The sequence below is a fragment of the Xenopus tropicalis genome, chromosome 4 (genome assembly GCF_000004195.4).
Source record: "Xenopus tropicalis strain Nigerian chromosome 4, UCB_Xtro_10.0, whole genome shotgun sequence".
In the NCBI taxonomy this organism is placed as follows: Eukaryota; Metazoa; Chordata; class Amphibia; order Anura; family Pipidae; genus Xenopus; species Xenopus tropicalis.
In genome coordinates, this window is record NC_030680.2 from 138918372 (window position 1) to 138940876 (window position 22505).

The 22505-nt window shown below is 43.5% G+C and overlaps 1 protein-coding gene across 3 annotated transcripts in view; it reads right to left on the reverse strand.

The window, feature by feature from the left end:
• The window catches only part of mtmr14 (myotubularin related protein 14), a 67577-nt gene extending 46036 nt beyond the window's left edge, over window positions 1–21541 (reverse strand). The window contains exons 1-9 of one of the 3 annotated variants that reach the window (XM_012960368.3): window positions 21331–21539; window positions 9859–10007; window positions 8711–8819; window positions 8013–8088; window positions 7031–7088; window positions 5057–5179; window positions 3133–3206; window positions 1779–1849; window positions 303–377 (exon numbers count right to left, since the gene is read on the reverse strand). In XM_012960368.3, the coding sequence (XP_012815822.1) occupies window positions 303–377; window positions 1779–1849; window positions 3133–3206; window positions 5057–5179; window positions 7031–7088; window positions 8013–8088; window positions 8711–8819; window positions 9859–10007; window positions 21331–21420 (825 nt within the window). In that variant the 5' untranslated portion in view covers window positions 21421–21539. 3 annotated transcript variants of the gene reach the window in all.
• Window positions 21542–22505: the final 964 nt, after the last annotated feature.

A 22505-nucleotide genomic window follows, 5' to 3' on the forward strand; every position in this document is an offset into this window, starting at 1 on the left:
GATCTGATGATGTTCTATTTAGGAAGCCATTAGAAACCTCAGATAACTGTTATCACATCTTAGAATATCAGACCAGCCCTCTTTCTTGCTTCTGACAAGTTCCCTGACTGGCTCACAGTCGGAAACTGACCAGCAGGAGGTGCTGACGTAAAAAAATTCATTCATACTAACAGTACACTTTCCCTTAATATCTTGGAATCTTACATTGTACATGTACTTATTTTAAAGGTTTACTTATCCTTTAACCTATAGAAATGAATGCCTACAGTAACTTTATAGAAAAAGAAAATATTGTGGCTTACCTGGTACTCCCTCCAGTCAATATTCAGGTGCCTTGTAAGGGAGGCTGGAATATATAATGGGGCATCAACATAATCCTGAAAAAAAGGGATTAACACTGCATTAGCACAGTGGGTCAGATCTACACTGCCACATTCATCTGTGGTCTAGAAATATAAAATGGGTCCAGAGCAGCTGTTCTGTCTTTTATATCCAACCATTACATAGAGTCTAGGTAATTTCTTTACAAGACAGTCCTATAGAGCCACAGTATGGTTATCCCTGTTCCATAGTTGCCCTGGAGAGGAACAACTTACAGCATGTAAGTACATGAAATCATCTTAAGTGCAAATGCATGGAACACCTGCAGATTCAGAAGTGAAGAGGAGCCACAGCCCCATACACTTGTAGTTCCAATCATTCGGGCTGTTAGTGATAACTAATGAACAATAGAAGTGTATGGCCACTGACACAGTATGCATATGGGTGGCCCGCAGACTTGTTAGTCAGATACCATAGAGCAGGGATCCCCAACCAGTGACTCATGTGAACCAGTGGCTCATGTGACCAGTGAACATGTTGCTCAACACCCCCGTTGATTTTGCTTTCAGTGGCCTCAGAGCAGGGTGTCCAATTTTAAATCTCTGGCTTACAGGTGAGGTTTGGAAGCAGAGAGACACAGTTTTACTCCGAGCAGAACCTCCAGCAGGCCTACAGTCCACATGAGGCTACCAAATAGCCAATCACAACCCTTATTTGGCACCCCAAAGAACTTTTTTCATGAACACTTCCTACATCTGAGTGTGACTTACAAGTAAAGAAAATGGTTGGGGATCCCTGCCATAGAGGATATGCTAGGGTACAGTCACTAAAGGCCGAGGATTGAATAGCACCAGGCTAAAGGTTCGACATCTATAATAGTAATGATTCAGGCCTTTAAAGTTCTCACAGGAGCTCTCCATACTGGTTTTTGTCATGAGTGCCAGTGACACTGCACATGCTCAGAGGTTGGCCTGTCATAGAAGCTGATGTTACAAGGCTGAAATTGATATTGTATATATACAGTATAGTGTGAGTGGGTCCCTAAGCTCATGTAAGTGACAGCAGCACAGAGTATGTGCAGGGAATCAGCAGAAAAGAAGATGGGGGGGCTACTGGGGCATCTTTGGAGGCACAGATCTTCCCTGCTAAAGGGCTGTGGGTGTCTTGGGCTGGTAGAGAAGCCCAAAACACAATGTACAACATTTCTGCCCTACTTCTTTAGTTAGGCTTTAGTTCTCTTATAAATAAATGAATATCTGTTGTTGGTTCTCCTCTGTAATATGTTGCCTGTGCTCATTTTTCCTAAATTATGCATTTAAATATTTTTTATTTTACGAAGATTTCCTGCATCACAGTCTTGGGGAGAATTCCGCTATTAATCTAGATGTAAAGCAAAAGACAAGAGAACACCCATTATATGCTACAATTGCCGTTTTGTATTGCAAATGCCTACTTGCCTGTTTCCAGTTGAAAACAAGACCTTCTGCAGAATAGCCCCGATCCTTGTAATCCTTGAAAAACTCACAGCCTGTGAAGAGAGTAATGAAGATTAATGAAGCCCATTTCATGCGTGATCAGGCTTTAACAGGTATAAATGGAGAAAGCGCAACGAAGTATTTCTTTTTAAAATGGCTGAAGTCAAAATACGGTGGGGCCATTTGTCAGCTGAACTTGGAGAGGAAGACTGCTGCGCAATCAGGGGTGAACCTTGTGAGGCTGATAAATGAGCCTCATAGGGAAACATACACTTTTCCTTAATGACCCAAAAATACCCATTAAATAATTAGGGATGCACTGAATCCAGAATTTGGTTCGGGATCTTTGTGTCTGGCTGAACCCAATTAGAATCCTTAAAATCACGTGATTTTGGTTACATGAACACCAAAGTAAACATTTTTAAGAGCATGCGCCACACATGTTTCTGTTTAACCCTTTCATAGCTTAATTTCCATATGCAAGTTACGATCAAGTTCAGTATTCAGCCGAACCTTTCACAAAGGATTTGGGTATCGGCCGAACCCAAAAATAATGGATTTGGTGCATCCCCAAATAACAGCAGTATAAAGCATCATAGTTAATCATATTTAATAAACACATAAAAGGGAGCTACCATATAGCTTTCTCTCCAGCTGCAGATACTTATTGGGACCCCTCCCCCCCAGGCCCCTGCATTGGTCCCCCAGTAGTTATGCAATAATGTATTTTTTTAATCTATAAATAAATGGTACCGCACTTCCTTATTAACTTACCATCCTAGGAAAATACATTTTATGGCACTGGTGGTCAGAGACCTTATTGCTGACACCATAACATGTAAGTTTCCTGGTTTATTGATTTATGGAAACCCTGTGTGTTTGCTGGCAACAGACAGCATGGTAGGACCAAAGAACCAGGGCCGGATTTGAAGTAAGGTCCCCCAAGGCCGACCCCTTTGGCCCAGACCACCTCCTCCTCCCTCCCCTCCCATGCTGCCCCTAAATTTGTGCCGCCCTAGGCCCAGGCCTTTGTAGCCTAGCCAGGTGTAGGGTAATGCACTTCTCATGCAGCATTTTGTTACCACGATTGTTTAAAGGAAAAATTACAGAGACAAAACAATTACCAATTACTTCCCAATGAAGCATAAAAAAATTAATGGCACAAATGTATGACTGCCTCCCAAAATGTGCCTTATATAGGTTATACGCCAGGGCTTCCTTTATGCAGGGATTTGCATCATCTACTGTACAATGATTAAGGGGTCTGCAACATTACCCGCCATTTTGTATCAATCAAGAGCTGACCATGATGAAAACAAGTAATGTACCATCTCACCTGGATAAGGAACAGATAGGAGAGTGAAGTCTGAATAACGCTGAGCTTTATCCACCTTCTCAGATGAGGTCACACTACAGGGAAAATATTATATATACCGTAAATGTAAATAGCAAGAGAGATATACAAGGCAATAAAAAAATACCAAGATACCAATTATAGTATCTTAGCCCTAAGAAACTGTGAAAAAGGTGTGTCCTGGTATCTTCGACTAATTTAACATGAACACAAGGAACGATTTGTACATCTTCTCTACCAACAGTCCCATTACTGAGCTTTCTTTCTTTTTTTTTTTTAGCATTTGGGGATTAAGGAACTGCTATAGTATATGTGGATACCTTTTGTTTTAAAGGGTAAGTAAAGACTTATAAAGATGGCCTTGTTTGATTATTATTATGACATTTTGGCCCTCTGCCTCCCCTAACCCCTGGGTATGCTGCATGTTTCATGTTTATATAGATTGTAAGCTCTACGGGGCAGGGACCTCCTTCATCTTGTGTTTCTGACTCTTATTGCAACTGCACCTTGTATTTATTGTATTTATTGTTGTACTTTGTATTTATCCATTATCTTTTGTATTTATCCATTATCTTTAACCCCCTGTCTGTATTAATGAATTCTACTGTACAGCGCTGCATACATAAGTAGCGCTTTATAAATAAATAAAGATATACATACATACATACATATACATACATACATACATGTTCTAGGGCACCACCCCAGGGTTCTGGTGCATAAATGCATCAAGTACCCAGCCCTTACAGTGGCCAGTTGTACATGTTCTAACCCTGGGGGAATTAAAAAATCATGAAAGTAAGTAGGGATTAAATGAGAACTAACTTAAAGGGATTCTGTCATGATTTTTATGGGGTACTTTTTATTTCCAAATTACACTGTTTACATAGCAAATAATTCACTCTGCCATTTAACATTTTATTCTTGAACCAACAAATGTTTTTTTTTTAGCTGTAATATTGGTGTGTAGGCGCCATCTCAGTGCATTGTGCCTGAGTCTGAGCTTTCAACCAGCGCTACACATTAGAACTGCTTTCAGCTAACCTATTGTTTCTCCTACTCCCATGTAACTGGAGGAGTCCCAAGCCGGACTTGGATTTATTACTATTAAATACTATTCTGATACCTACTGGGAGCTGCTATCTTGGGTTTACATTCCTTTTAAAGGAGGCATATCCTATAAAAATTAACAATGTACCAGTGAATTATACTTCTCTAGATATAGAAGGAATTTGCTAAAAAAGTTGTGTTTTGGACTGATTTATTGAGAAATTCCACAAAAAACACCACTAGCCCCGCCCATCCGTTCCACTTCCTGCTGGCTGAATTCTCTGGATGAGCTGGGGAGCCGGCGGCACTCAGTACAGTACACTGCACTGTAGTATAGGAACCAATCAGCAGCTAGGCTGACCTGATAGGGAACTGAAGCCTGTCTTTGCTTGTGGGAGTGCAGGGCTGTGAATGTCTCTCCCCCTCCTACTGTGCTTCTGGCAGGGACCATTAGGACACGCCCACTCTTCATTTCACACTGGACGGAGAAGTGATAGGATTTATAGGGAGCTCCAATAAAGGGGCCATTGTTACAGATAGGGTTAATGTTTAGCCCAAAGGGAAACCAGCACCATATATTATTCATAATTGCCTACAAAATTAGCATTTTTCCCATTTATCCAATATGTCTCCTTTAAGATGAATAGGGCTTCTGGCTGTGGCAGGTATCACAGTGGTCCTGTGCCGTAACATTTGTCAGGCATCTTTAAAGGGCCTTTACTTGCAGTGATAGTACTGCACAGTATCATAAAACTGGCACAACCATCCCATTAGTTGGAGGACAATTGATAAAGGTTGGCATTGAAAAAGAAGTGGAAATACACAATTACGAGAAAAGAAAAAAATACAAACTTACTTTAATCCAAACTTCACTTTTTTGTTTTCAACCATCAGGTCACAGATGTATCGGACAGAGAGGTATCGTAACAGCTTAATGTCATGGCCTCTGACTTTGTCGAAGAGTTGGGAGTCTCCATTTCTTAAAATACAAAATAACACCATCATTATTTAATAAAAGCACAAAAGAGAAAGATAAGAATATAGTTAATGTTACATGTCAAATGAAAAGGTGAAGAAAATGCCAGTTAACTGCAATGACATTCGTCTTTGAACCTTTTCTTTCACCAAATCCCTCAGCTCTCAATACGATTCTAAATTTGTGCCTAAACATGTTACTACATTTAAACCGATCATGCAGCCGGATGTTCTGGATAATGTGGGTGTTGTAAAAGAGTACATAGGTCTGATTAGCAGCTAGTTGGCATTTCAGTTTCTAAAGCTGAATGATGAGGGGTTTATACAGCCATTGCTGTACAAATCATAGTAAAACCTGGTATTAGGATTGAACATCAAAAAGGGTATAGCTTCACAGCACAGAGCTCCTCAGCACAAAAAAAAAAGTTCAAGTCCATCCACAATGTGTGAGCACCCTGTGCATGGGATCTGCAAATCACGCAAATTCCCCCATCACCCTCAATTGCCCCCACCCATCTGTCCTTGCCAAGTCCCCTGCCCCTTATACCTAGCTCTTGGGTGACATTGCCACTTTGTTTCCTACTAATAAAAATAGAGATTTGACAGCTGTTTGAATTTCCTACCCACCCAGGTCACATGGGGGGGTGTATGTAAAGAGACGAGTCACAGGCAGAGCAAGTGATGCGAGGAGAGAAGGAAGTGAGCATGGTCACGGCAATGGGACACACTACGCTTTACAGCCTAAGGTGTGTAATTTCAAAATCCGGCCCTGCTGCTCTTCTCATACTGAATGGTCTAATACTTTCAACATATTCAGACTGTCTGACAGGTCTGCATAGCCTGATATTAGTATCTGACTGTTAGCCAAGGGGCCGAATGATTGGATCAGCCCAAAAGTAGGTTGCCATATCTAAGAATGATCCTCTTGATTCACAACCTAGTCAGATGAGTGGATCTATTAGTGTATTGCCAGCTTTACTTATTAATTTCTGGGCTAGCTGCTTCCCTGATGTCTTAGTGACTGTATATGCTGCATTCATAAGCTGGATGCAAGATGGGGGTTATAACTCAAAGAGCTTCTGGGACAGTTTAGGTGGATTTTACTCAAGATGTGACACAATTAACACGGGGCAGAATCTAAAAAAAGCTCCTTGCTTGCTCACTAGAGTTCCTGAGTGAAGGGTTAATGCAACATGGTCTCAGTCACACTGTTTGATTGGATTTGATTTTAAATGCACTACAGACTTAGAATGCTAATAGGCAGTGTAAGAATCAAATATGAGGGGCCTTGAATTGGCATGTGAGCTTACATATTTTGCCCAAAGTGTGGTACTACCATCTCATTTTATTATTAAAAGGCAACCAGAGTGTTATCAGTCTCTCTCCTTCATTTTATGTACAAATAATGGCTTTTTATTGTTTCTAGCAGCTGGTCAACTCCAAAAGGTGGGTCAGGCTGAGCGATGGCACAAGGGTGCTTCTAGCAGCTGTTCAGCGCCACAGTGTGGGTTAGACCGAGCACTGGTGACTTCTTTTTGTGTTTCATGGACAGAATCTAAGAAACTAAGAAAGCTAAACATGCACTTCAACTAGTAGGTATCCCTGGCATTCCTTTACCTTGTGTGTCATTGTGGACATATATATAAGAAGTCTTCCCTGTGAGTCTGATACAAATGTTTTGATGGATTTATTGAACAGAAAAATCACCCAATTTCTTGCACTTGAACATCCAGGTACCAGAGTACAGTAGTTTTAAAGCCCTTTGTAATGACAGTAGGATAAACACACAACCAGCACAATCACAACTCTACATGCACAAAGCTGCAGGTCAGTGCGTTTCAGCTGACATACAGACCTGGCCGCTGCATCCTCTTCTGCAACCTCTGTGTCTGCCCAAGCGTCATCTGAGCCTCCTGTAAAAAACCCAGACATACAGTTTATATAGCAGTAATTCATTCTTTATTTCGTACACTCAATGTGGAAGTCATTTAATGTACATACCACATCACATGGAATGAATAAAAGCAGAAGAGCACCCTAAATGTAGAGATTAAACCTTTTGAACTCATTAGTCACGTTCTTTCACGTCTCTATTTTCTGATTCAAACTTAATGCCACGGACACATGGAGCCGACTGTACACTTCCCTCGGTATCCACAAAAAAAGCAAAACCATGCATTTTTTCAGCAATATCCACTCAACGTAGCTCCAAAGAGGACAACACCATGCCTGTGAATGGAGCTACAGGAAAGAGTGCAGGAAAGTGGATCTGCTTTCCTCTGTCTGTGTACAAAACACAGGAGGAAGAAAAACTGACAATCCACTCTGTGTGCCCCTGGCCTAAGGGCTCTTGTCACGGGCGACTAATCTCCCCGAATTACCATCCCACCGGCGAAAATGTAAGTCGCCGGTGGGATGGTAGTTCGGGGAGATTAGTCGCCCGTGACAAGGGAGATTTGTCGCGGGCGACTAATCTTCCCGTGTGCCAGAGCCCTAAAGGATATTTAGTAAGTATAAAAGGAAATGTGCTTGGCTGTTTGAATAACTAGCTATAAAGCCATAACCTTGTTTGGATTGACCACTTTTCCTGACATAAAATCTACAGAGCTGGCTGTCAAGGACCCGATTACCAACTCTATAGGATTTATGTCTCTAGGTTGCTTTTTGATCTATGGCACACTATGTAATGTATATGAAATACACCTCCCCCCCCCCCCCTCAGAAATGGAGGTAAACTAGGTAGTAAGGAGTATTGTGCAAATATAGTATGTAATATCTGGAATATTTAAGACATGTACTGTGTTGCTAATGTTCTGCTTTTGGAATGCCACACATACCTGAGAATATGTAGTTATACCCAGTCCGGCCGTATAGCTCCCCCCATCCAGCCAGTGTTGCTGATCTACAGATATGCTGTGAAAAAGAGAAAAAAAAATAATCCTATATTATCATCAGCTGGTGTCAGAATTAGAATCACATTGACCAAATATTTACTGAACATTGTTTGCCTATGTCAGAAGAGAGAAGAGATTTGTGCAACCCCTGGGATTACCTTGAGCTGAGGCAGAAAGGGCAGACGCTTGATCCCACATCGCTCAGTCTGCTGCCTACACAGGTGAAACAGTGCTCTGCTCCAGTGTCATAACTATCTATTCAGCAGACCCCATAGTCAGGGGGGCCTGACACAACCAAATTATGCTGCTGCCCTGCTCCTAACGTGCATATGGTGCGAGCAACGACTTTGCCTTTAGGACACCATCAAGTTGAATAGAAATGTGTGTTTAACAACTATACAGAAGTGTTATGCTGTGAGTCTGATATAATGCAACATGCTAGATTCTAAGGGACACACACACAGAGATATACACAGCCAAAAAAGGACACTATTGTGCACTATTTAAAGGAGAACTAAACCTAAATGAAAATGAATAGAAATGCTGTATTTTATATACTGAAATTACGCTTTAGTTCTCCTTTAAACGAGACCAGTAAGTTTGGTGATCTCTGCAAACACATACACCAACGATAATTTTACCTTTCCCTTATAAAGGATGACCGGACAGACAAATCGGCCCCGGCATCGCGCCATCTTGCTCCGGTTGACCAGGTCTTGCAACTTGCTGACTTGCACGGTGCTCTCAAACCTGTTTATAAAACCCACAAACACTATGAAGAGATTGTCTGTGCCTTATACATGTCTCATCAAAACACTAGGCTCATGAAATAACACCCTCTGCAGCAGCTGGAACATCCCTGGCCAGTATCGAGAGTTGGGCCAGCCTGCCAGGATACCAGGGAATATCCTATCATGCCTTTCTTTAGGATACTTCATCATTTTATTTATATATACTAGACTGATAATCCTGCAACCCTGATGGATCGAGGATTATTGATCTGGATGGATAGCAAGCAAACAAGAGCTGTAGATCTCTGCAACTCATCTTCACTTCCTGCTGTTCTGATCATTTTGGCGGCTGACCCAAATAAACAGAACAATACACAGGTACCCATATGTGCGTGTATGGCCCTTTGTATGGTTGCCATCTGTTCTGTCTGTATGCTGATGGGTCAGAGCACCTATGGGCTGATCAGTTGGAATAATATGTGGCAGACAATGTATGGGCACATTCTGTATCCTTCTGACTAGCAAATGTTAATTTTAGGGGGAAAACCACTAATAATTTCTGATACAGGCAGGATAAAATGACATATATTTTGCTGATGAGGACATATTTGCATGTACATACAGTGTCTGCCGCCCCATCTGTAGAGAAATGCTGCCCCCTTTCTGCACACTAATGTACATGCTGGCACTAAATTACACCGCACTGCTGTGTAGCCATCTTGCTGTGTGTGTGTGTTTATTGGCTGTGATTGGAGGAGGAAGGTCAGCGGGGGGAGTGCCAATGCTCCAGATCGGCAGTGCCCACCTCATTTTTATATATTTATATTCACATATCTGTATCCATCATTATCAAAGCAAAAAATCATTTTTAGCAACTGCTGTAGCCTGGGTGCTCACAATGATCCTATAAATAAGAAGTCAGGAAGCACATCAACGTTTAACTTGGCCTTAAATTCTTTCAGCATCTTTTTTTGGTAACACTTTTGGTAACATCAGGTTAATGCTACGATCAATAAACTATAAATGATAGAGTGTATAAGCAGTATTCTTTCACGTACATGTTTTTGTCTTCCACCGTGCTCTCGTACTCCAGAAACACGATCTGCCTGGGGTAATGGCTGCACAGCTCCCCGCTGGCATTCTGGATGATGCTGAAACAATAGTCTTTGCTGAACAGTTCTAAGCAGCGCTTCTCGATTCTCTCTACCTGAAAGACAAAGAACAGTTTTATAGCGCGTGCTTGTCCTTTACTTAGTTATACGTTTTATGGTCTTCCATCAGTTGTTGGTTGAAGGGCTGGTTGGGGTATGTAATGAACGCTGTGTTATCACATTAGGTTGCAAGGCACGGCTCTCTGCTGTAAACTAAAACTCCCAGCATCCTCAGCCAGCTTATAAAAGCTAAAACTTCATGGCCCTACCCCCTAAATCTATTTCCTTTCAAGTTGAAAGCACGTGGGTATAGCATCCTACACATAAAGATCACTCCTACTTTGTCCAATGGCATTTATACATAAATGTGGGGGTGGCCATATTGGACATCTCTCAGCTGAAGAATACCCCATAGGCACCAAGCATACAGCTTCATCAGAATGCCTTACCAAAATATGAAAACTACCCCTATCCTGAAAACTAGAGAATAAAAATAATTCATGTAAATTGCAAAAGTGCTCAGCAGAGCAATTTTACATTCATTTGTATCATGAGTGATTAAAACAGCCAGGTTTCAAGTAGGACAAAAATTGTTGTTCCTCTGCATCCAATGGGGCCCCATGGGGTTTGATAAAGTTGCTATTATGATCTTTTTACATTCCTGCAACATCATTACCCCCACATCTCTATCTCTTTCACACATTTATGTGATTATTAGTAAGAAGCCCTCATGCATTCGTAAAACATATATTGCTGTACAATTAGGAGCTAATTCACTAATGTAGGTGCTAATTTTTGTCAGTGCAGTTAACAGTAGAGTCCTGCAGCAGGTCGGGTACCTGTGGGTTACCCACAAGAAATGCGGGTACCCTGCGGGTTGTGTGTAGGATATTTCAGATGCGGGTCTGTGGATCAGGGGTTGGTTAGCAGGTCTTATCTATATTTCTTATTTAATATTATACAATCTATATTATCTATTTTTATTTAAAAAAAAATTCTACCCCCTGCCCACTGATGATGTCACTTCTGGTTTGCAGCAACAGCACTTCCTGTTTAATGGTAGTCAGTGGGTCCAAGTGGGTAGAAATGTAAGTTGGGGGTCCAGGTCATGGGTCGGGTTTCAAAAATTGGTTCCGCACAGGATTCTCCCTAATAGCAACCAAGTTAGACAATGAAAGTAACTATCCGATTGGTTGCTGTGGGTGACTGCTCCGGCACTATTTAGAGCCTTAATAGTAAATAAGCACATTTGTTTTAGCACCTGTAACACTGCTGGTACAGAAAGTGAGAAATACCAACAAAATGTAGCATTGCCTTGATGTGAGCAATGTCCCCTGATTTGTTTTAGTGCTTGTTCTATGGAATTAAAAAACATAACAAAGGTCAAGTCACACATAGATTCACATTAATTATTCACTACAGGCTTTCGACATGTAACTTACACCAAATAAAGCAGAGACAGGCAACCTGTGGCCCAATGGGGTTATGTCGTTGCAAGTCCCAGTACAAGAAGGGATACTATTATTTTCCTCCTACAGTTTTAACCCAGGTTTTAAATGGTTTCTGAGGAGCAGCAATTCAAAGTATTTCCCTGTTGGTGCTGTAAATTCTATCTACAGTGCTGTGCAGACTCACTAATACTGGCCATTAGGGTTGCCACCTCTTGTAGCTTCTAATACTGGCCAAAGTGGGGGCGTGTCTACGAAAGGGCGGGTTGATGACATCGGGGGCCAGGTCATGACTCGATGGAGGTGGAGTTGTGATGTCACCAGCTAGGATCTTAGGAGTATATTTATCATGCTGTGTAAAAAGTGGAGTAAAGGTCCCCATACACAGCTGATTCTAGCTGCCGATATCGGTCCCTTAGACTGTTACCTTGCCAGTAAATTTGTAATACTGACCCCAGCCTTGACTGGTATTTTACAAACTAGGCAGGCCTTGTGGCAACCCTACTGGCTATACACGGATACATTACCTTTGGCCAACTATATTACCCCAAAGGCCAAACGGATATCTCGATAGCAGATATCGTCCGGGCAAGATGGCTCTTCTGGTGCCACAAATAGGCAAATACAGGAAATAAAAACAAATTGGCACACAATATATAGGGCAGATGGGAAAGAAACAAAACTGGTTCGGGCTTCGTTTGCGAGTGTGTCAGTGGAGTCTCAGGGAAAAAGGAAGAAAGAGAAAGAAGTGCTCTTGTGCGGGTTTCAATATCTATCCCCTCTATAGTGGGTTTGTGATATGTTCTATAAGCTGTTCCCTAACGGGTCGGTATTACAAGGGAGTTGCTTGCTGTTTGCTATATACATATGATCAAGATGTACAAATATATACACGGCCGGAACAAACATTTGACTAACAAACATTTCATCCCCGGGGTGATGACAAGAGGCCATATACAAAGAGTACAATAGAGTTCCCAAATGACAGAGCTGGGTAGTGTTTAAAAATGGGTTTGGATGTTAAATAGATGTTCATGGGCCACAGAAGAATACAGTGGTGTGAAAAACTATTTGCCCCCTTCCTGATTTCTTATTTTTTTGCATGTTTGTCACACAAAATGTTTCTGATCATCAAACACATTTAACTATTAGTCAAAGATAACACAAGTAAACACAAAATGCAGTTTTTAAATGAGGGTTTTTATTATTTAGGGAGAAAAAAAATCCAAACCTACATGGCCCTGTGTGAAAAAGTAATTGCCCCCTGAACCTAATAACTGGTTGGGCCACCCTTAGCAGCAATAACTGCAATCAAGCGTTTGCGATAACTTGCAACGAGTCTTTTACAGCGCTCTGGAGGAATTTTGGCCCACTCATCTTTGCAGAATTGTTGTAATTCAGCTTTATTTGAGGGTTTTCTAGCATGAACCGCCTTTTTAAGGTCATGCCACAACATCTCAATAGGATTCAGGTCAGGACTTTGACTAGGCCACTCCAAAGTCTTCATTTTGTTTTTCTTCAGCCATTCAGAGGTGGATTTGCTGGTGTGTTTTGGGTCATTGTCCTGCTGCAGCACCCAAGATCGCTTCAGCTTGAGTTGACGAACAGATGGCCGGACATTCTCCTTCAGGATTTTTTGGTAGACAGTAGAATTCATGGTTCCATCTATCACAGCAAGCCTTCCAGGTCCTGAAGCAGCAAAACAACCCCAGACCATCACACTACCGCCACCATATTTTACTGTTGGTATGATGTTCTTTTTCTGAAATGCTGTGTTACTTTTACGCCAGATGTAATGGGACACGCACCTTCCAAAAAGTTCAACTTTTGTCTCGTCTGTCCACAAGATATTGATCTTGGCAATCATTGAGATGTTTTTTAGCAAAATTGAGACGAGCCATAATGTTCTTTTTGCTTAAAAGTGGTTTGCGCATTGGAAATCTGCCATGCAGGCCGTTTTTGCCCAGTCTCTTTCTTATGGTGGAGTCGTGAACACTGACCTTAATTGAGGCAAGTGAGGCCTGCAGTTCTTTAGATGTTGTCCTGGGGTCTTTTGTGGCCTCTCGGATGAGTTGTCTCTGCGCTCTTGGGGTAATTTTGGTCGGCCGGCCACTCCTGGGAAGGTTCACCACTGTTCCATGTTTTTGCCATTTGTGGATAATGGCTCTCACTGTAGTTCGCTGGAGTCCCAAAGCTTTAGAAATGGCTTTATAACCTTTACCAGACTGATAGATCTCAATTACTTTTGTTCTCATTTGTTCCTGAATTTCTTTGGATCTTGGCATGATGTCTAGCTTTTGAGGTGCTTTTGGGCTACTTCTCTGTGTCAGGTAGCTCCTATTTAAGTGATTTCTTGATTGAAACAGGTGTGGCAGTAATCAGGCCTGGGGGTGACTACAGAAATTGATATTGAAATTGAAAATTGAAATTGATAAACCACAGTTAAGTTATTTTTTAACAAGGGGGGCAATCACTTTTTCACACAGGGCCATGTAGATTTGGAGTTTTTTTTCTCCCTTAATAACGTAAACCTTCATTTAAAAATAGAGCTGGGCGGTATGACCAAAAATTTATATCACGGTATTTTCAAAATTATATCGGTATCACAGTATTTGACGGTATATAAATAAAAAAATAAATAATAAATATTGGTGGCCCCCCCCAACACCAACCCCAACCCCAGCCCCCCCCAACCCCAGCCCCAACCCCAGCCCCAACCCCCCCAACCCCCCCCGCCCCCCCAACCACAACCCCCCCCGCCCCCCAACCACAACCCCCCCCGCCCCCCCAACCACAACCCCCCCCAACCGCAGCCACAACCCCCCCAACCACAACCCCCCCAACCACAACCCCCCAGCCCCCCCCAACCACAACCCCCCCCAACCACAACCCCCCCAGCCGCCACAACCCCCCAGCAGAACTTACCCAACTTGTAGTTCCTCCAGCTCCAGCGATGCGTCCTAGCGTGCGCGCTGACGTCACATGCGCGCCGACGTCACGTACGCACGGGCGCAACCCGGAAGTAACAGGAGAAAAAAAGCAGGAGGCGCGCATACCGGTATAGCGGTATGTTTAAAACTTATACCGTTTTTTTTTTTAAAACCGGTATACCGGTTAAACCGGTATACCGCCCAGCACTATTTAAAAACTGCATTTTGTGTTCAATTATGTTATCTTTGACTAATAGTTAGCGGTTTTTGATGAGCAGAAACATTTAAGTGTGACAAACATGCAAAAGAATAAGAAATCAGGAAGGGGGCAAATAGTTTTTCACACCACTGTATGTTCGAGTCCCCAAAACCTCTGTGCTCTCATTGGAAGCTTCAACGCTTGTGTGTATGAGGGGGCGTGTTTACCTTCTTGGTAAATATGTTTGTATGGAACGATACAAAGAAGTTTTCATTAAGTCTTTCTTTAAAGGGGAACTAAACTCACTTGGCCAGGTGGCCACATATCTCGCTTCAAAAGCCAATGTGGTCGTCATCCTGATGGGATTTTCAAACCTCCCCAATCAACATCTGCCTGATTTTCATCCACATATCAGTCAGGTAGGCCTGCCGGAGGGCCCCATACATTGCCCAATAAGCTACCAACTCAGTCCAATGGCAGCTTTTTATCTGCCCATGTAAGGCCACATTTAATTGGCAAATAAAAGCAAATCTCTTGCTAAAACAGGTTGCCCCTATGCTAAAGAATATTTGGTAACACTCATATAGTAAATGTATATATGTGCTTTTAAAATTTAGGGGCATAGTTCGACTGGATGGAAATAAAGTTTGCTGCAAGTCGCCAAACATGGCATTTTTAAGGGCATATTTATGAAGGGGTGCATCTCAACTGATAAATATTTCATTTTCATGCCTGAAATGCAAGCTGAGTTTTCCCTGCCTTTTGTTGAGACTGAGGCTGTGCTTTGCCTGGGCCTTACAGTATGAGTCTGGAAAATGCAGTAACAAATGCAGAGAGGAATATTTACCCTTGAATTACAATTTCATATATGAGTAATACTGGTAAAGCCATATACATAAAGATCTGACAAACTGGCCAAGTTGCCAAACAAACCAAACAGATCTTTCCCTAACTGGATCGCCTAAATGGGTGTCCCTCATACCAACCAAACTGATGACATGGGGGGCCCCAACAAGACCAATCAGACATAGACTCATTCCATGGCCCACTGTAAACCTCATGCAAAAATGAACCTTCACCCGCACTCCCTCCGCTCTCCAAAATCCACTCACACTCGGTGCACAGTGCTTAGAGGGATCGGCACCCTCTGCACAGCTTCCAAATAGATAGCAATGGCACTCAGGAGTTTAATACGGGACTCAGCCCTTCAAAAGTTTTATTGTGGAAAATGCATTTTCCGCAATAAAACTTTTGAAGGGCTGAGTCCCGTATTAAACTCCTGAGTGCCACTGTAAACCTCAGCCATTAGGAATTTCCAACTTGCCCAATCAATATGTGAACAAGCCCCCCAACTGTATATTGTACGCTGCTGCCATAATCCTGGCTAATGGGCTGCCTGCTTCATCAATCTGTCAGCCAAACTGACAGATAATATCTTCTGGTGTATAGGAAGCTTAACCTTTAGAAAAAACTTCATGAATATTATCCATAAAAAGGAATCTTTTCTTAAACTAGTAAACCTCATGCATCAGAAAAGAGGTTCCGGAACTGTGGGGCTAGCTCCCCTTGGGGGCCCAGACTAAAGGCAAGTTAGGGCGAGACTGGGGACAATGCCTATTTGCTCTCCTACCTCGTGCTGGAGAGTTAAAGGGCAACTGGGTTGCACATTATGTGCATGCACATGACATGGGATTGGGCAATACGTAATGGGACACTTGTTTATTACTACATTGAGAATGCCATCCCTGAATTCCTCTGGAGAGTATCTCCCCTTAGTCTCTTCAGAAATACATTTAAAGACACTTGTATAGCACCTGAGCTGGGAAGTGCAGGGTCAGCAACTGTAACCTGCAGGACTTAAAGGAACAGTAACACCAACAATGAAAGGGTATCAATGTCATTAAAAAATAAATGTACTGCTGCCATGGTAAAAGTTTTAAGTTTGCTTCAGAAACCCTACTATAGTTTATATAAATACCCCGCTGTGTAGCCATGGGGGCAGCCATTCCTGCACTGGTACAGCTGGGGTGTTTGCTACAGAAACCCTACTATAGTTTATATAAATACCCCGCTGTGTAGCCCCGGGGGCAGCCATTCCTGCACTGGTACAGCTGGGGTGTTTGCTACAGAAACCCTACTATAGTTTATATAAATATCCCGCTGTGTAGCCCCGGGGGCAGCCATTCCTGCACTGGTACAGCTGGGGTGTTTGCTACAGAAACCCTACTATAGTTTATATAAATACCCCGCTGTGTAGCCCCGGGGGCAGCCGTTCCTGCACTGGTACAGCTGGGGTGTTTGCTACAGAAACCCTACTATAGTTTATATAAATACCCCGCTGTGTAGCCCCGGGGGCAGCCATTCCTGCACCGGTATAGCTGGGGTGTTTGCTACAGAAACCCTACTATAGTTTATATAAATACCCCGCTGTGTAGCCCCGGGGGCAGCCATTCCTGCACTGGTACAGCTGGGGTGTTTGCTACAGAAACCCTACTATAGTTTATATAAATACCCCGCTGTGTAGCCCCGGGGGCAGCCGTTCCTGCACCGGTACAGCTGGGGTGTTTGCTACAGAAACCCTACTATAGTTTATATAAATACCCCGCTGTGTAGCCCCGGGGGCAGCCATTCCTGCACTGGTAGAGCTGGGGTGTTTGCTACAGAAACCCTACTATAGTTTATATAAATACCCCGCTGTGTAGCCCTGGGGGCAGCCGTTCCTGCACTGGTACAGCTGGAGTGTTTGCTACAGAAACCCTACTATAGTTTATATAAATACCCCGCTGTGTAGCCCCGGGGGCAGCCGTTCCTGCACTGGTACAGCTGGGGTGTTTGCTACAGAAACCCTACTATAGTTTATATAAATACCCCGCTGTGTAGCCCCGGGGGCAGCCATTCCTGCACTGGTACAGCTGGGGTGTTTGCTACAGAAACCCTACTATAGTTTATATAAATACCCCGCTGTGTAGCCCCGGGGGCAGCCATTCCTGCACTGGTACAGCTGGGGTGTTTGCTACAGAAACCCTACTATAGTTTATATAAATACCCCGCTGTGTAGCCCCTGGGGCAGCCATTCCTGCACTGGTACAGCTGGGGTGTTTGCTACAGAAACCCTGCTATAGTTTATATAAATACCCCGCTGTGTAGCCCCGGGGGCAGCCATTCCTGGCTAAAGGAAATGGATTACATGACAGATAATGGATAAGCTCTGTAAAATATCATTGTATTCTACAGAGCTGTTATCTGCTATATAACCTGAGCCTTTTCTCCTTTTTTTCCAGCTTGAATGGCTGCCCCCATGGCCATACAGCAGCTTATTTATATAAACCAGTGATGCCCAACCAGTGGCTCAGGAGCACCATGTTGCCCACCAACTCATTGGATGTTGCTCCCAGGGGTCTCAAAGCAGCTGATTATTTTTTTCATTTCTGGCTTGAAGGTCAGCTTTGGTTACATCAAAAGTACTGCCAGTCCATATAGGGGCTATCAGTGGCCAATCACAGCCCTTATTTGGCACCACCAGGAACTTTTTGCATGCTTGTGTTGCTCTCCAAAATTTTTTTACATTTGAAAGTGGCTCACTGGTAAAAAAAAGGTTGGGGACGCTTGATATAAACTAAAGTAGTCCTTCTGAAGGAAACAAACTTTTACCATTGCAGGGAAACTGGTATTTTAATTTCTTTAAAAAATGTTTGTTGGTTTTACTGTTCCTTTAATATCTTCCTATTTGCTTTACTTAGATTGTAAGCTCTATTGGGCAGAGACCTCCTTCCTCTTTGACACTTAGCTCAATCTTTAATGTAACTGTACATTGTATTAACTTGTATTTATTATTATAATGATTCCCTGTTTGTTCTATTAATATTGTTCTGTGCTGTGTACATAACTATATAAATAAAACTATACATACACTTGCATACGTGCAATGCAGCATAGCCGCTGGTCACAGAATATAGCATAGCCGGGCCCAGATGTTGCACCTCAAGCCCCGGCATGCGAAGGGTAAAAAGTGACATGAGTTCCTCAGATGTTAGCGGTTAGCATACGGAAACTGGACGAATGTTTTCCTATAGCGGCAGAACACGAGACTCAAGGGAGGAAGTCACACACGCATGGTGTTCTGTACAAGCCAGATGTCAGCAAATCTTCAATGAGTAACTGCATAGTGCTAATAGAGAACTCATGGCCTGACACTATTACTATTCTGGCCTTACCACACACACACATCAATAACATATCAACTTCAGTCACACTTTACTGCTGCGCTGCAAATTGGAGTGATATCCCCCCCCCTCACCACCAGCAGCCGATCAGCAGAACAATGAGAAGGGAGCAAGATAGCAGTTCCTAGTAGGGTATCAGAATAGCCCTCAATAGTAAGAAATCCAAGTCCGGCTTGGGACTCCTCCAGTTACATGGGAGTAGGAGAAACAATAGGTTAGCTGAAAGCAGTTCTAATGTGTAGCCCTGGCTCCTTCTGAAAGCTCAGACTCAGGCACACTTTACTGCTGCGCTGCAAGTTGGAGTGATATCCCCCCCCCCCAAGCAGCTGATCAGCAGAACAATGGGAAGGGAGCAAGATAGCAGCTCCCAGTAGGTATCAGAATAGCACTTAATAGTAAGAAATCCAAGTCCGGCTTGGGACTCCTCCAGTTACATGGGAGTAGGAGAAACAATAGGTTAGCTGAAAGCAGTTCTAATGTGTAGCGCTGGCTGAAAGCTCAGACTCAGGCACAATGCACTGAGATGGCCCCTACACACCAATATTACAGCTAAAAAAATACATTTGTTGGTTCAAGAATAAAATTTTCAATGGAAGAGTGAATTATTTGCTATGTAAACAGTGTAATTTAGAAATACTGTATATAGAACACCAAAAAATAATGACAGAATCCCTTTAAGGAACGATACAGAGTTAGGGCTTTGCACCTAGTACAGAGGAGAAATAGCTGGAAGAATGATAAAGGAGAGACAAACACTGCAGCCGCTGACATAAGTACAAAGGTCTGAGACATTAGGACAAAATGTAACTCTCTTGCCAACTGGTAAATTGGCCGCAACAGTGATTTCTAGTTAGGGTTATGTAAGGTTGGGTTAAGCAAAGAGCTGAAAGGTGGGAGGGAAAGGAACAATATGCAAAGCTTCAGCTTTCACTTCCCCTCATAATCAGAATATCCTTACTTCAATGATCCCCAACCAGTGGCCCGGGGGCACCATGTTGTATCGCCAACCCCTTGGATATTGCTCTCAGTGGCCTCAAAGCAGGTGCTTATTTTTGAATTTCTAGTTAGGGTATAAAAGGTTGGGGATCCCTGCCTTACGTGAACTAAGCCATGGGGAGGAAAACACACAGGGCAAATGTATGAAGCAGAGTGTGAATGATAATATATATATATTCAATTGTCACTGCTGGCTGCAATATACTCACAATTCCGGTTTATACAGGAGCCCGGTATAATAACCCATTGCCCACGTAGGCCCCTAGGGATTCAAAAATGCTGTGCCCCTACCCTGCAGGGCTCCCTCCCACCCCCTCACCCACCGCTGCTGCTTCTCCTCATCCTTTGGCCCAATCTCTTTCACTGGGCTTTGGGCTTGTGGGAGATTAAAGTGGCTGCTAATAGCTCCCCAGTGGCGTAATGCCTCCCCCAGGTTTTTGCAACCTCTAGGCCCGGACCTTTGTGACCTGCCCACAAACCTGGGCCTTTCTTGGCAGTGGGCTTTTCCAATTAAGTAGAATGGGCCCCAATGAAAATAGAAATATCCAATTAAATTGTTCATCTGATCATGCCCTGATCTTCCCCAGCCAAGCCCTAATGGTCCCTATACACGGGCCGATTGCAGCTGCCGATATCGGCAGCTTATCGGCCCGTGTAGGGGCAGAAACGAGGGGCCTGGCCGACCGATAACTGGCCTGAAATTGGCCAGATATAGGTTGGCCAGGTTAAAAGATTCAATCGGATCAGGGACCGCATCGGCTCGTTGATGCGGTCCCCGAACCAACTGCCGCCAATATAATTTGTTGAGTCTTAACGTGTATGGGGACCCTAAGGGTGAAGACACACAGAGCTACTAGTAGCAGCTACTTGTCACAGCTACTAAAACAGACAATGCTGATCATTTACTGATAATTGTCTCTACGTGTGTTTCAGTAGAGGCAAGTCTCAGTATTGTCTATGGCAGGGGATTTTCTGGCGTTTAGTAGCCGTGACTAAGTAGCTGCTACTAAGTAGCTCCGTGTGTCTTCAGTCTCTTTTCAGAGACTGTTTGCCATATAATGCAACAATGTAGCAGAAGCCAGTTCTCCCCCAGGTGTAGCTTCTGCAATATTGTTTCCATAGTCAGAACTAGCAGAGATTATTAGCAGCCATGTACTGCTGTAAATATTTTTTAATTCATATAAACTGGAAAATTGCTTAGAATTCCATTTTCTTTCACTGTGCAAATAAAAAGCCATTTTTGGTTGGAATTTATTGTTACTGAACAAGATTTCCTTGGGATCCCCCGGGGGTGGGGATGCGGCTCAGTTACCCAGGCTGGGTATGGCTGTAAGAGCCCAGCAGCCTATAAGGGATCGCTGTGTTTACACGATGCCCCTCCATTCCCCGGAGAGTGACCGCTGCCGGTCTATTAATAACCTCCCTACAATAACAACACAGCGGGTAATGCACTTGCGCTGCCAGAGGGGGCGCTGTTGCTGCTCTGTCCCACACCTCTGCACAGTATACTTCTATTCCCTAGGGAAATTCTTCCGTTTGCTCCGCCAAACCCGAGCTAAGTGCCCACCACCGACCCCACTTACCTTCGGGTTCACGTCCTTTGCTCGGTACTGAGCCTTCGAGAATTCCTCCAGCAGCTCCGACAGTGCGTCCCACCGGACTGGAGCCTCCATAGCGGCCAAACCGCCCGAATCAAAATACAAAGCCCATCCCGAAAACCGGAGCCCCGGGACCTGCCTGACAGGACATCCGTGGCGCCTCTAGTGACGTCTTTGACAGCTGTCGTAGGCGCGTTCAGATGACGAAAGGAAGACGGAAATCCAGCCATCTTGGTAGAGGAACACAGTGGGCTAGGCAGTGCCGCTCTACTGCTGTGCCTGGAAGTGAAGGGCATGCTGGGAAATAAAATCCAACACGTCTATCTCTCCATAGCTGCCTGCTTTTGGAGGGTAGTTTTGTGATGTCCGTGTGTTCATGGGGTGTAAAGATGTGTTTTTTAATACCAAGTTATTAAATAGTGTATGGCAGGTATAATAAAAATTGTTATTATACCTGTATACTTTATTGTACGTTTGCCTTAGAACAGACTGTGGTAGTGTGGTCTGACCCTGCCCTGGCAGAACAGGTTATTGTATAGCTCAGGGACAACATGTTGCTCCCCAACCCCTTGGATGTTGCTCTCAGTGCCCCCAAACCAGGCAGTTATGTTTGAATTCCTGACTTGGGGGCAGGTTTTGGTTGAATAAAAATAAGATTTCCTACCAAATAAAGCCCCCTGTAAGCTGATAGGGTGCATAGAGGCTGCCTAATAGCCAATCTTAGCCCTTATTTGGCTCCTCAATGAACTTATATGGTGCTTGTGTTGCTCCCCAAGTCTTTTTACATTTGACTGTGGCTCCCAAGTAAGAAAGGTTGGGGACTCCTGTTGTACAGGGTTAATTCAGTGTTTCTGCTACAGAGTCAAGAGGAGCTAAGAGGTCAAACTATGGTTTCCAGGTACACCCAGGAGGGTAAGAGAGCTTTAACTCTTGCTGTAGAGCAAAGCTTGGAAACAAGATAGAGAAGCACTCCAGGCAAAGAACCCATGATAGACCTAAAGGAGGGAAGGGACAAGTGATCCCCTATAGAGTCTTCTGCTCCACTTATGAGAGATGGGTTCATGAGGAGGGCTAAAGTGGAGCCTACCTGAAGTGCCAGAAAGCAGCCCTTGAATCCTAGAAACCATGAAACATCCTGAACCTTCAGTCCCACTTTACGA